The following is a 13,921-nucleotide window of genomic DNA, read 5'->3' on the forward strand; positions in this document are numbered from 1 at the left end:
TGGGAGTGGTTTAGGAGCTGTGTCTCTGGCACAAGTTAGCAGCATTATCTTAAGCATGTCCCACACCACCTCTGAGCTTTAATTTTCTGTTGTAAAAATGTGAGTTCATCTCCCAGGGAGTTGGGATTCTGGACAGTTGGAAAAGCTCTGGAAATGTCAAACCACTGCAAGCGGGGAACTGATGTGGGATGAATCATGCAATGGTGACTTCATTGACGACAGTGACCTCATTCCTTTGGCCCACAGTAACACCAAACAGACTGCCAAGAATACTTAGAACTCTGAAGCTGATCCCCTGGTGTGGATGTGGGGTGAAAGGGGGAGTTATCTGCAATGCCCCTCTGTCATGGGTCTCTGCCAGCTTAACCGGAATAATTAAACAGACCCCTATAGGAACCTGACTTTCCCATAGTGAAAGAAAACAATATTGCAAGTGGCTTAAAAAAAAAAGGTTCTCAAATGCCAGTGATTTGAGAGACAGGAAGCAACTTTGTCTCTAAGCATCTCATAGACCTCTGCTTGCTTTTTTTTTTTTCCCTTTTGTTTGAATTGAAAGTATTGAAACAGACTCAGGTCTGTGTAAGAACAGTGAACTTTTCTATGGAGAGTTCTCATTTTCTTTTTCCACAACTCCCTCCTTCCTCCTTGTTATTGATTCATTCAGTATTTCATTTAACAAGCATGCATTGAGTTCTACTAGAAGCTCGGCTTTATTCCTGGGCAGTGAAGGAAGAGCTGGCAAGCCGGAGCCACTGGAAGGGGAGCGGAAAGGAACTGATGAGCAAACAGATAATTACTATATAATGTGATCAGTTCTGTGGCGGAGAATAAAGAACAGGCTTCTGGAAGTGCAGAGGAGGCGGCAGTGCATAGCTGTGGGTGTGCTGAGGAAGGATTTGCAGGAGTGGTGTCACTGGCTTACGAGGCTAATAGGAGTGAGGGAAGATGCCAGGGAATGGCAGAGGCCCTGTACCATGACAAGAGGAACAATACATAATTCTTGTGACATCTGAGGTGGCAGAGGGCAGGATTAGTGGTATATTGGAGCTAGTTTGTATCAAAATGGAGTATCATATAATGGAGTCAGCCCAGGACCTTCTGAAACCCATGTTGAGGTCTTTAGAAAACAGGGACCTGCCTGGGTCCTGTGTTTCACACGAAGGAGAAAGGCCAGGGTAAGGAACTGCTGAAGGAGAGATTTAGCCCACACACTACCCACAAACATGGCAACTCCGATTTCATTACAAAAACAGACACAATTTCTTTTTCTTTTTCTTTTTCTTTTTGTGGGTCACGAGGCTTGAACTCTGGGCCTGGGAGCTGTCCCTAAGCTCTTTAGCTCAAGACTACCACCCTACTGTTGAGCCAAGCCCCATTTCCAATTTTCTAGAGGTTAATTGGAGATAAGATTCTCAGGTCCTTTTGTGCCTGGGCTGGCTTTGAACCTTGATCCTCAGATCTCAGCCTCCTGAGTAGCTAGGATTACAGGCGTGAGCCACTGTGCCAGCTCAGACACAATTTCTTATCACAGATGTAACTTCTGCTTGGCACCATAGGGATTCATCCATTCAGGAGTCATCTTTGTCCACACTGTACAAGATGAAGGCATTATCTAAGCAAGAAGTAGTGGTCCTGGATATGAAGTTATGATGAAGCACAAAGACAGAATTCCAAGGGCATCTGTGTACCATAGCTATGTTCTTTATACTGTATAGTACATATACCATACATGTATCTGCATGCTTGATGTTCACAGATGTAGGTCTTACTATTTTATCTCCAAAATGTCAGAGCAAGGTAAGGATTTGTAGAGAGTAGCTATTGATTTGTCTATCCAAAACAATACCATCTGCTTCTGCTCAATGTTCCTTGCCAGTTTCATCTTTTTGTTTTACTTTTTCTTTTTTTGCCAGTCCTGGGGCTTGAACTCAGGGCCTGGGCACTGTCCTTGGTCTTTCTCAAGGCTAGCACTCTACCACTTGAACCACAGCACCACTTCTGGCTTTTTTCTGTGTATATGGTACCCAGGAATCAAACCCAGGGCTTTGTGCATGGTAGGTGAGCACTCTGCCACTAGGCTATGCTCCTAGCCCCTGCAGTTTCATCCTTGTCATCATGTGGTTTAACCAGAAGCTACCGTCTTTCCCTCCCTTCTCTATTCACTCACCTAGGTACCTGATCCAAGATGAAACATTTCTCCTCTTTTACTACCTAAACTGGATCATGTAAGCCTAAAAAGCTGCTGGGCATTTCTAAATCACCAACCTCACAAAACAAAGCTCAATTATAGAGAGGAATTATAGTGGACAGATGACCCATGACACACCCAATGACAAAGCATAGGGGATGGGAGAGGAGAGGAACCAGTCATTTGTGGGGTGTTTTTTAAAAAATTCTATTTATTTCTGAAACCTGATTATACTGGTGCTATTTAATTGGTCACTTGAATTAATACAGCTCTACTTTTTGTCTAGAGAATTTAGTTTTGTCACTGGTAACCAAAGAAATCCTCACCACTATAGTTAAGTGATATGCAAAAGTTAAGAAACATCTCAAATCATACAACTTAGTGGCTAGATCTAGGTTTCAAAATATCTGTCTTCAAAGCTTGGGTTGCTTGCTAACAAGGTTCCCTGCTAACAAGGTATCAAAAACTTTTGAGTAGAAAAATGACACATTCAGCTTGTCATTTGAGAAGATCTTTCTAGGTCTAGAGTGTGGGTTTCAAGAGTGGGTAATTCAGGAAGAGTCAGGAGAAAGATCCTACAAGCCTGAAATAATCACATGTGTGAACATGAAGAGGATAGTGGGGTTACATGACAGAATCCACAGGGGTTGATACGGGAAAGACTTGTGCCACCCATTTACTTACCTAATTTCCCAAGGGATTGCCCCTTGACCCTCTCATTGAACAAAAACCTTGAACTTCCTCAGGTTAGATCAACCTGCTTGATTCCTAAACCAATTTGGTAAGCAGTAAAATGTTCAGTGGCTACCGCCCCTCCCTAAAACCATCACGATGACTAGAGATCGGGGTGTCTCCTGACTGCTGCTATCAGTCCTCCCCACTCTGGCATGGGTTTCACTTCCATCCAGATTCTATGGTTCCAGCACGGCAGATGGTTGGCATGGAGGGGAATTTACCCTGGGGAAGACAGCCAGCAATATCCATGACATCTGGGTTGTTACTCACCAAAGTTCCTAGGCCTCTTTAGATAACTAAAGAATTTGAGGAAAGAAGTAAATGATAAGGAGAAGGGAAGGTGAGAAGGATCCGTATCAAACCCATGATTTGTTCCCAATTCCATTTAGTTGTTTGTCAATACAAAGAAGCCATGCTTACTCCAGATCACCCATTCTTGGTCTGTCTCTTCTCCCTTGCTCAACCTCCTTCTTCGAAGTTAACAGTAAGGAAGTAAAATGATTACCATCCTTTTACCTCAGTGTTGCCCAGCTCTTTCTTGGTGTTTCTTTCCTCCACATCAAGCCATTTGCCACACCCATTCCTCTTTTCTTTTCTACTTACACCCCCCACTTGTCTTTCTTCCTCTCAGAACTTAAATGCAATGTACCTTGCACATTATTTCAAGCTAAGGTATCCATACCTTAAACACTGCCGCCATTTCTTTCTTTAAGTTCAGTGATTTCTAATAATCAGAATGAATTAAGTCCAGTGAGTATATCCACTTAGAATACATCTAGACCCCCCCCACACACACACATATCTTTTTCCTAGTTCATTTTCTTGTCTATTATCTCTCAGAGACTGGAAGACTCAACTTCTGAGAATCCTGGAGTAAGTGACCCTAAAAATCTACATATCTTTCTTCTGTTGCAACCTGACCTCAGAAGACTAGTTGTCATGACCCATTGCTGTATGCTAGGATAGGACTCTTCCTTATGAGTTGCTGGATCTGGGTATGGCAGCTTGGCAGGAATGGCTGAATCACTGATCGATCTTCTGGATATGAAATCAGTAAATTTATTACATGTTTTACTATTAAGACTATGAGAAAACCATTCCATGATTCACTTAAGGATGGCAATTCTTTTATAATGGATGTGTTGACCTCTTAACATTACAACCACATTTTGAGTTTGGAGAATCTTGTGCTTTGTAGGTCTTAGTGAAAGAAAAGAGAGCCCTTATAGAAGCTGCAAATCACAGAGGCTTGCTTTCCTTGTCAGACTGAACTTTCAGTGAAACTGCAGTTACACACAAGACACACTCTCTCTGTGGAGACTCTGCTTCGGTGGTAGGCACACAATTCAGTTCCTGACACAGGAAGTGGAACATCAGGGCAAGCCCTGGTGGTGGATGTGGTATAATCAAGTTCCTGATTTAAAAAAGACAGACATACTCATGGTTATCTAGAGCTTGATGACAAGTAATAGGAGTGGTTTTCTCCCTGGACAGTTCCTGAGGTTAATGTTAGATACCATTCCTCATGGAGCAGATTTTTTAGCCTTCACATAATCCTGTGATTCCTCTTAGGATTCTTTTTTGTTTTTTGCTTAGTTATCCACATATGGTTTCTGTTGCTTGCAACCACCTCAAAGAAAGAGTTGGAGAAGCAATATAGATTCCCACTCCTCTCCATATAGATTTCCACTTCTGTCATACTCAGGTAACTGGTGTTAGCCTTATTTTCCTAATGTAAGAAATTCAACATGCACAATGTGTATGCAACCATTGTTTTGAGACATTAGACAACATGTAGCACTGGTTCATATTTCTTGAAAGACGAGGAGCAAGCTCCACAATTACCCTAACTTCCTATAAAAATGCTTTCTGAATGGAACCCAAGCAGATTGCATTGGTCTGGCTCAGCTAATGACATCCCTGGGGAAACTTTCCAGTGCAGAGTATCATAGGGGAAAGAATGTGGAAGCAAAAGCGTTCCTGATATTCCTTGCTCTATTTTGTTGATGAACTCCACAAGACTAGGCAAAGAACTACCAGGGAACTGAATGCTGTTTGGCTCCCAGCACTCACACAGGGCTTTTTCTGACTTCCCAGTTCAATATCTAAAGGGTTACTGGGCCTGGCAGAGCAGTGGGTCTTGAAGACAGTATCCCACCACCATGGTTGGTGTCAACCTTGACTGTGGTACAGGTTAGAACTTCCACCGGCTTCCAAGTCACCTCCCTCTGAGGAGCGTCCTTCAAGGACCCTTTCCACTCTGTACTACTTGGAGGCTTCCTAAAATTCTGACTTCCTTGCATCCTTTGGCTTTCCCAGTTCCACTGTGAGGGTCGGGGACAGAATTTGATTAGGGTATAGATGGGTTTTCCAAAGTTGGCTTGGTGTCTTCATCCAAGGCAGGATTCAGACATTTTTTTTCCAGATCATCCAGCCTAGACTGGACTTATCCAAGTCCAACGTGCTTCCCACGACACCAACTTGCTGCCTACCCAGGATTCAAAGTAGAGAGACACTTCCTAATTCAAGAGTAGCCTGGTTCCTGCCCTCATGAAGAACAAGCAGAGAGCCTCACCTTGAAAGAATTACCAGTCTGTGAAGCCTCATATCTATCTGGCACACTCTGACCATTATGTGAACATTTCAGTTTGGAAGATGAAAAGTTCTGGAGATGGGTGGCAGGTAGTAATGGTGAGTGATGGTTACACAATGTGAATGTAGTTGATGCAACAGAATTGTACACTTCAAATCATCCATTCTCAGCAACCTTCTCCATTTGCTTGTCAAATAACTCATTTCCCAAAACAACCTTCTTCTAAGTGTGTGGAGGGGGGAGGGAGGGAAGTGATCTGAGATTTAGCTACATGGTATACAAGCAATTTTAAAATGATAAAAAAGAAAAATGAAGCCAGACACCATTGACCTTTAATCCTAGTTTTTCAGGAAGCTGAGATCTGAGGATCATGGTTTGAAGACTTTCCAGGGAAGAAAAGTCCATGTGAATCTTTTCTCAAAGTAGCCAGCACAAAGCCAGAAGTGGAGTTGTGGCTTTGGTGATAAGAGTGTCAGCCTTGAGTGAAAAAAGCCAAGTGAGAGAATGAAATCCTGAGTTTAAGTCCCAGTACATACCCCCTTCACCCCCCAAAAAAGTTAAAATTCCAATTTCTTGTGAAGGGAGCAGGAAATATTTTTTGTTTTCTATTCATCCCTACTTTAACCTTATTATTCTAAAATTATATTTGCCAAAACTTTGAAAAATAATAAAATGGCAGAATTTACATTGTATAGTTTTCGATCCAAGCCAAAAATGGTGACTTTTGCTTTTACAATGAGATTGTTAGCTTTTCTTCCCCCTCCCCCCGCCCCTGCCACTTTTTCAAATCAGATCATATAGCCAGCCCCTTCAGAGACAGACCTGAAGGTCTTTTCTTTTGGGGAAGTGGGATGCTGATGAGGAAAGTTTTGGCTAAGCAAATTTGAAATAAAAATGTTCTTGGGGAGAACCCGGGTGCTTTGAAGTAACTTGCCTATAAATGTTTTAGAGAAGTTAAGTTGTGAATTCTTAATGTAAATTATTTGGGGAGCATTCTTTCCTTGCTTGTCTGGCTCTCCCTTTATTTTTCTTGCCTGGTCTCTGTAGGAATTTGCCTTTTCTGGGCCAGACCAAAGCCTGCTTGCTTGTAGGGTGGAGTTCTTGAGCTAAAACTATGGTCCTGGCTGTCAAGCAGTAAATTTCTTTCTTTTTTTTTTTTCTGTAGGTGTTACCTCTTACTTCCTGAAAGAATGACCTGTGCTCTGGTGCCTCCATCCTGCCTTCTCACATCCTCACCCCGAGCCCAGCCTCTCTGCCCTATGAGGGCTAGAACTGTGTGTGGCTAATCCTCATGACTCTGCTACTATAACTCCTTCTTTCTCCACACTTTGTCTCTGCCTGAGGCCCCAGCCATGAACTGTCTCCATCCATCTGATTCATAGCTGAACTCTCCTGTCTCTGCCACTTCCAGGTGAATCTTCCTAAACTAGGGTTTGGCCAAATTATAGCTCTGCTCAGAAACCTTCAGTGGGCTCTTTTTGTTGTTGTTGTTTTAATGGGTCATGGAGCTTGAACTCTGGGACTGGGCGATATCCCTGAGCTCTTCAGCTCAAGGCTACTGTCCTACCCCTGGAATCACAGCCCCACTTGCCCTATTCTAGAGATTAATTGGAGAAAAGGTGTCTCACAGTCTTTAGTGCTGGGCTGGCTTTGAACCTCAATCCTCAGATCCCAGCTCTCAGTGGGTTCTTTTGCCTAATGCTGAAACTCTCAGTCATCCCCTAGCTGAACTCTAGAATCTTTCTGGACTGCAGGCTTCTAGATTACTGTCAAACCTATGTGTAACCAGCCCTTTCCACCTCCATGATCTGTCCTCAGCATTCTCCCCACCTCTATGCACTTGCCCTTTGGAGATGTCCATGCACAATGCCATCTTTACTTTTCCCTCCTGGCCTGCCTCCCAGCCACAGGACTGCTCCTTCCCTCTCTTAAATCAAGGATCCTGTGAACTTTCCTGCCCCCCATTCCATTCCATTTTAAGTGACTGATATCTTTCCTCATGTCTACACCAGGCCCTCTCTGGAAACAAGGTATTCTTTACAACTAGGTCTCAATAAAGACTTGAACTACTGTTTTTCCTATTTGGATAGTTTCTTCTTAGAGAATACGGCCAGCTTTGGGTCTTTTCCAGATGACTTCATCCAACGTAAAGTGCTATATCGGGTCTCCCTAAAAAAACACATTTTCTTATCTGAATTTTCCGAACTTCTTGTATTATCTTTTTTCTCTTTTCTTTTCCTCAATAGTTTCTTCTCTCCTTTCCTTTTTTCTTTTTCTTTATTCCGTGTGTGTGTGTGTGTGTGTGTGTGTGTGTGTGTGTACTCAAGATCTTGCATTCTTGCTTAGGTTTTTTGCTCAAGGTTGGGCTCTACCACTTGAGTAATATCTCTAATGTAGGCTTTTTGCTGGATAATTGGAGGTAAAAGTCTGCCCTGGCTGGCTTTGAATTATAATCATCAGATCCCAGCCTCCAACCACCAGCCCTTGGCTTTGACCCTTGATTTTCCCCATCCATATTTTACTGTCACCAATGGAACCTTTCAAACCATTCGCAGAAGGACTGAACTACCTTCAGGGCAATGTATTGTAAAAGCTCTTATAAGTTTGGAAAAGAGACTTCAGGGCTGGATTCCTTCATTCATTTAGCTTTCCTAAAATTGCTGATAGTTAATAACATATCGTGCTTGAGGTGATTACCTGTTTATGGACTCCTCTCTCCCATCCCTTCCTGGGCTTGGGAGGTCAACTGGCTTCTGCCTCATTGCTACTTTAACTCTGGTGTCTACATAACACCCAATATACTATCCAGAAAATACCTGCTGAAAGACAAAAGAAGGGATGCCCCTCCTTTACCTATTTAATATTTGAAATACCCAACAGGAGTTTTTGAATTTCTTCACCAACTTTATAGGTTCTACACATTGCTCCATACTCTAAGCTCTGGAAAGCCCCTTCTCTTCCTCACTCTGCAACGTTGTCTGGAGGCCCAAGTCTGGTACTGCTTCCCTTTTGGTACACGCCTGACATGTCTGACCTCAGATTTGCTTGCTAGCCCAGCTGGAAGGAAGGACAGTTGTCTGCAGGTCTGGACTGGATTCCTAACTGACAGACATTTTGCCCTCCAAACACTCTGACCTTGTCCTGCCTCCCAAGGAGCCAGGATTCCATAATTCTCTGGAATATACACACCTTCATATGGATGAGAGCCTAAAGAAAGAAGACCTGTTCAAGCTCACACTTCCTCTAAGTGCCCCTCCTACAAGTTCGTAGGGAAGGACTTCTGCCATGTTGGCAATATTCCCCATTCTTGACTTGCATGATGGTTATAGGATATTTGCCTATATTTGTAATTCATCAAGCTACATTCTTAATTTACATTTACACTTACATTTACATTTACACCCTTACACTTTCAATGTGTGTTGAAAAGGGACAGAAAGGGAATGAGAGATGGAGAGGAGAGGGAGAGGGATAGCGAGAGAGAGGGAAAGGGAGTAGGAGAGGGAGAGGGAGAGAGATCCATCCCTTCACTCCAATCAACTACATTTGCTCACTGGCCCTGCTGCAGAAGGAGATCCTGTTCTTAAGGCATCTCCCAGAGAAAGCCAAACCTCTTGGGACAATAAAGGACTCTGGATCCAGCTCTAAAATGTATCTGGAAAGCAGGCCATGCTGTCATTGTTTTGAATGGATCCAGAGGCTTAAGAAGCAGTAGGGCCAAAACTAAGCCTGAACAGTTTAAGGATGGGATGTAGCAGAACAGGACATTTAGCAGAGAGAACAGCATAAGTAAAAGTAAGTTGGACTGGGTGGATGTGTATGGGGGACAAGGAATAGGCCCTGGTATTACATAGAGGCTAGGAGATAGGTCTGGCTTGGAAAGTATTACACGCAGCCCCAGCACCAGTCACAGGCAGAGAGGATGCTACTTTCAGGCAATCTTGCCTCCAAAGAGTGAAGAAGTCGGAGCCCTCATTAGGTGGAAGACAAAGAATGCTTGGTTTGGTTTTGCTCGAGCCACAGGCTCATGTGGGCCCACATCCTCTTCCCAGACAGCCTGGAAGTCACATCTGCTAAACACATTCTGCTGTACAGACACCCGCATTCCTGCACACACATTGGCTGGAATGGCTTTTAACCTGCTCCATCCGCCCTGCTGCTAAGTCCTGGTACTATAAGTAGTTTAGAAGCCAGGTTACAGGGTGGGTCATGAGAGCTCCAAACTGCAAATCTGGGACACTCGCACCCATAAAACCCTGGAACTCAGGAACATCACTCACCATTGCTAAAGTTGTGGCAGTGCCTACAGTCAAGAGTATCATGGGGGGGGGGGAAGGAAGGGCTATTAAGGTTAATAAGAGGCAAGAGTAGAATATGTGCTTTGGTAGTGAGAGGAAATCAAATCAATCCTAGGTATTCTGGACATACAAAGAGGAGATGTAGTGAAGAATAGCCCAGATCACAGATAACAATAATAGCTACAAATAATAATAATAATAATAATAATAATGGAAGTAGTGGTGTAGATAATAACAACTACCAAGCATGAAGACTGTGTGCCCACCATTGTTGTGCTATGTCCCTAGCACTGTGCTAAACTTCCGCTTATTTTAATATCATTAGCTTTTTTGATTAATTTTTACTAGTCATGGGACTTGAACTCTGGGCCTGGGCATTGTCCCTGAGCTCTTCAGCTCAAGGATACCACCCTACCACTTGAGCCACAGCAACACTTCCTGTTTTTTAGTGGTTAATTGGAGATAAGAGTGTCACGGACTTTAGTTCCCCAGGCTGGCTTTGAACCTTGATACTCAGATCTCAGCCTCCTTATTAGCTAGGATTACAGGTGTGAGCCACTGTTCCTGACTTCTTTGGTTAATTGGAAAAAAAAATGTTTTGGAAAGTACTGGGGTTTGAACTTAGGGCCTCATACTTGCTTTAAAGGTGTTTTACTGCTGAGTGGTGCCTCTACCTTTTCAGTGCTTGCTGCTTGCCCAGGTACACACCTAGACTGAGAGCTTCCTATTTTTCACATGCCTGAATGGCTGAGCTGACAGGCATGAACCACCATGCCCAACTCCTTCTATTATGTGGAGTCTTCTGCATTTTTCTGCACAGACTGTCCTAGTCTGTCTTCCATGTATTCATTATGACAGATGTGTGCCACATCCCCAGCTATTGGTTGAGATGGGGTCTTGTGAATATTTTCCTTCTCTAGGCTGGCCATCAAGCAACTTCCTCCCCATCTCCAGCCTTCTGGGTAGCTAAGATTGCGGGCGAGAGTTACCAGTGCCAAGCTTTCTTTCATTCAAGGCACACAACAATACTATGATATATATTCAATTATTATTTCCATCATAGGAATGAGGCAACGGGTTTTGAAGGGTGAGTTTCTTTGCCAAAGTCATACAAACGGCCGGCTCAGGGCAGAGCATTCTGGCAGTCTGACTGCAGTTGGAAGCTGGCTGCACCCCTTACAGCATGTCTGGGTATAGAGAGGTGTTTCTCTTGTGTGCAGGGGTGCAGAACCCACGGAAGGAGTGGGGCTCTTAAAGACCTCCAGTGAACTGTGACTGTGTTGCCTTCTCATTAACAAATCTTTGGATTTGGCTCTCCAGACAAATCACATTCAGAAGGAGGCCATGAACTGCCAGTGTGCCAGCTGTATTTTTTCTTAGTAAATTAATAAGTTGACAGTCCAACTCTACACGCGTGTCTGTTAAGATGAGCCCACCCCAGAGTGGAGCCTGCTGTGTGCCAAATTAATTGACATTCCGAGTGTGTAAGGAGAAGGCCCAGCTATGGCCTGGGTGCCAAGGAAATCCCTCTTGGCTCCCTCCTGGCAGACTTGGCCAGCCATCTCCAGTGACAGTCTGGCTCTATGGATTCAGCCCTCGTGGTCAGACTGTGAGGGTCGCCTGTGCGAAGAAGGAAGTGACAGTGCCAGGTTCTAATGTGTGTTCCAAGTTCTACATTCTGCCTGCAGACTCCCAGCGCAAGAGCAAAGGCAGCCTTGGCAGAGTTTTGGTAAGGGTTGGTTTGGTGTGTTCTTGTCTTCCTGCATAACCTGGGGCTGTGCCCTCCCTCTACTTTCCTCCACAGTGGCTCCCAAAACTGGCAACTAGGAGAATCACTCATTTCCTCTGTGTGTGTTGTGTGTATGTACTAGGTAGGCCTGGGGCTTGAACTCTGGGCCTGGGTATTATCCCTGAGCTCTTTTGTTTAAGGCTAGTCCTTTACTATTTCCTAATGGCAACTCCATTTCCAACTTTTTGGTAGTTAATTGGAGATAGGAGTCTTTCTGGCTCTGGTTGGCTTCAAACCTAATCCTCATATCTCAAGCCTCCTTGGTGGCTAGAATTACAGACAGGAGCCACCAGCCCCAGGCTGCAGGACTGAATCTTGTTTGATCAATTTCTTATGATGCTCTTTGTCTTCCCCAACTCCAAAGGTGTCTATCCTTGCCACTTATGAATGAATTCTATAATTCAGTTCCATTGAATGCCTGAGTCTTAAACCATGAGGAACTTCTGGCCTAGATCTGATCTGAGCTCCTATTATGGTTTGATGACAAGAGCACAATGCGTATAACAGGGATGGAACAAAGGTTAAAAGTTTCTGTTTCTCTAGGGCACATACAGACAATTGTTTCCATCTCTAGACTTCAGTTTTCTCATCTGTAAGATGAGGGCTATCCAGATGGTCTCCATGACACTTTTGCCTTTGTGACTTCTCTTTCCTTTTGTGTACTCCATAGTGAGGAAGTGCAACTTCAGGGACGCTCTTGAAATGCTGCCTTAAAGAAACCAGAGAGTCTTACCAGGCTCTCTCTCTCTCTCTCTCTCTCTCTCTCTCTCTCTCTCTCTCTCTCTCTCTCTCTCTCTCTCTCTCTCTGTCTCTCTCTCTCTGTCTCTCTCTCTCTGTCTCTCTGCCTCTCTCTCTCTCTCTCTCTCTCTCTCTCTCTCTCTCTCTCTCTCTCTCTCTCTCTCTCTCTCTCTGTCTCTGTCTCTCTCCCTTCCCCCCTCCCTCTATAAGAACAAGCATGGCCCTGAATGACAATGACGTGCAGAAGCAGATTAAGCACATGATGGCTTTCATTGAACAAGAAGCGAATGAAAAGGCAGATGAAATCGATGCCAAATCTGAGGAGGAGTTCAATATTGAAAAAGGACATCTTGTGCAGACCCAACGACTGAAGATTATGGATTATTATGAGAAGAAGGAAAAGCAGATAGAGCAGCAGAAGAAAATTCAGTTGTCTACCTTGAGGAATCAGGCAAGGCTGAGAGTCCTGGCGGCCCGAGATGATCTCATCTCAGAGTTACTCGAGGAGGCAAAGGTGAGGCTCAGTAGAATAGCAGCAGATTTAAAAGCCTACCAGGAGCTTCTGGATAAACTAGTGTTCCAAGCTCTAATTCGTCTGCTAGAACCTGTGATGATTGTGCGCTGTAGGCCTCAGGATTTCCTTATGGTAGATACTGCTGTGCAAAAGGCAGTTCCTCAGTATGTGACAGCCACCCAGAAACAAGTGGAGATCAAGATTGATCAAGAGACATTCTTGCCTGTAAATTCACTTGGAGGTGTGGAAGTCTATAGCAGCAATCAGAAAATAAAGGTTTCAAATACCTTGGAGAGCCGACTGGAATTCTTATCTGAGCAAAAAATGCCAGAAATACGTAGATGTCTGTTTGGTGCTAATCCCAATAGAAAGTTCTTTGTTTAAGACTCTGGAAAAAGAAGCTGGGCTTGGGCAAAGGAAACTAGTGGTATGTGTTTTCCTTTGAAAGCTCCAAGATTGCCCTACTGTCATGAAAAATTAAAAAAATAAATAAAAAGCTATAATGCTGAATAGCTAAAAAGCATTATACAGTGTTAGTTTTTGGAATAAAGATAAAATTAATGCTTAAGAATACACGTTGAGTTCATTTACACATACAACAGCTTCTGGGCCATTGTCCTGTTTGGGATGAGGTGTTTGAGGATGTCTGTTCGTTAGTGTAGCCCTGGGTAAGATGTGAACTGTTCTGTCCTGGAGGACTGTGTGCTGTTTTTTTTTCAAGGTGCATGTGAAATGAGTTTTCCTCCTCTGGTTTCATTTCAGTCCTGAACTTACATTACTTGATAAGGTTTAGCAGTCTCTTTCATGCACATAAGTCAATCTCATGTGCATATACCCAGTGCAATCATACAAGGCTTCACACCCAGCAGATCCCAAGCCTTACATTTGAATGCTTCAGAACCACTGCCTTGAAATTTCAGATTTGATCTTTAGAGTTGTGTTTTGGAAGTGAAACTCTAATAAGACAATGGCGCATGAACCAGGGAGTTTGAGGCAGAAGCTCACTCAGTGCTGCTAACTCTCAAGAGAAGTAGTTGATCACTTTCCAGCCCTGGTCCCCCAAACC

At 43.7% G+C, this 13,921-nt stretch overlaps 1 protein-coding gene across 1 annotated transcript; it reads left to right on the top strand.

Moving 5' to 3' along the window:
• The first annotated feature begins 12,457 nt into the window (after window positions 1-12,457).
• On the top strand, window positions 12,458-13,385 carry Atp6v1e2 (ATPase H+ transporting V1 subunit E2). The gene has a single exon (XM_090336156.1). The coding sequence runs from the start codon at window positions 12,559-12,561 to the stop codon at window positions 13,237-13,239; it is 681 nt and encodes a 226-aa protein (XP_090192282.1). The 5' UTR covers window positions 12,458-12,558; the 3' UTR covers window positions 13,240-13,385.
• The last annotated feature ends 536 nt before the right edge of the window (window positions 13,386-13,921 follow it).

Source organism: Megascapheus bottae, chromosome 7 (assembly GCF_031878675.1).
Source record: "Megascapheus bottae isolate mThoBot1 chromosome 7, mThoBot2.hap1, whole genome shotgun sequence".
In the NCBI taxonomy this organism is placed as follows: Eukaryota; Metazoa; Chordata; class Mammalia; order Rodentia; family Geomyidae; genus Megascapheus; species Megascapheus bottae.

Bases quoted from the DNA above. Each gene is read 5' to 3' on its own strand.
- Atp6v1e2 (XM_090336156.1), top strand. From the start codon at position 12,559: ATGGCCCTGAATGACAATGACGTGCAGAAGCAGATTAAGCACATGATG.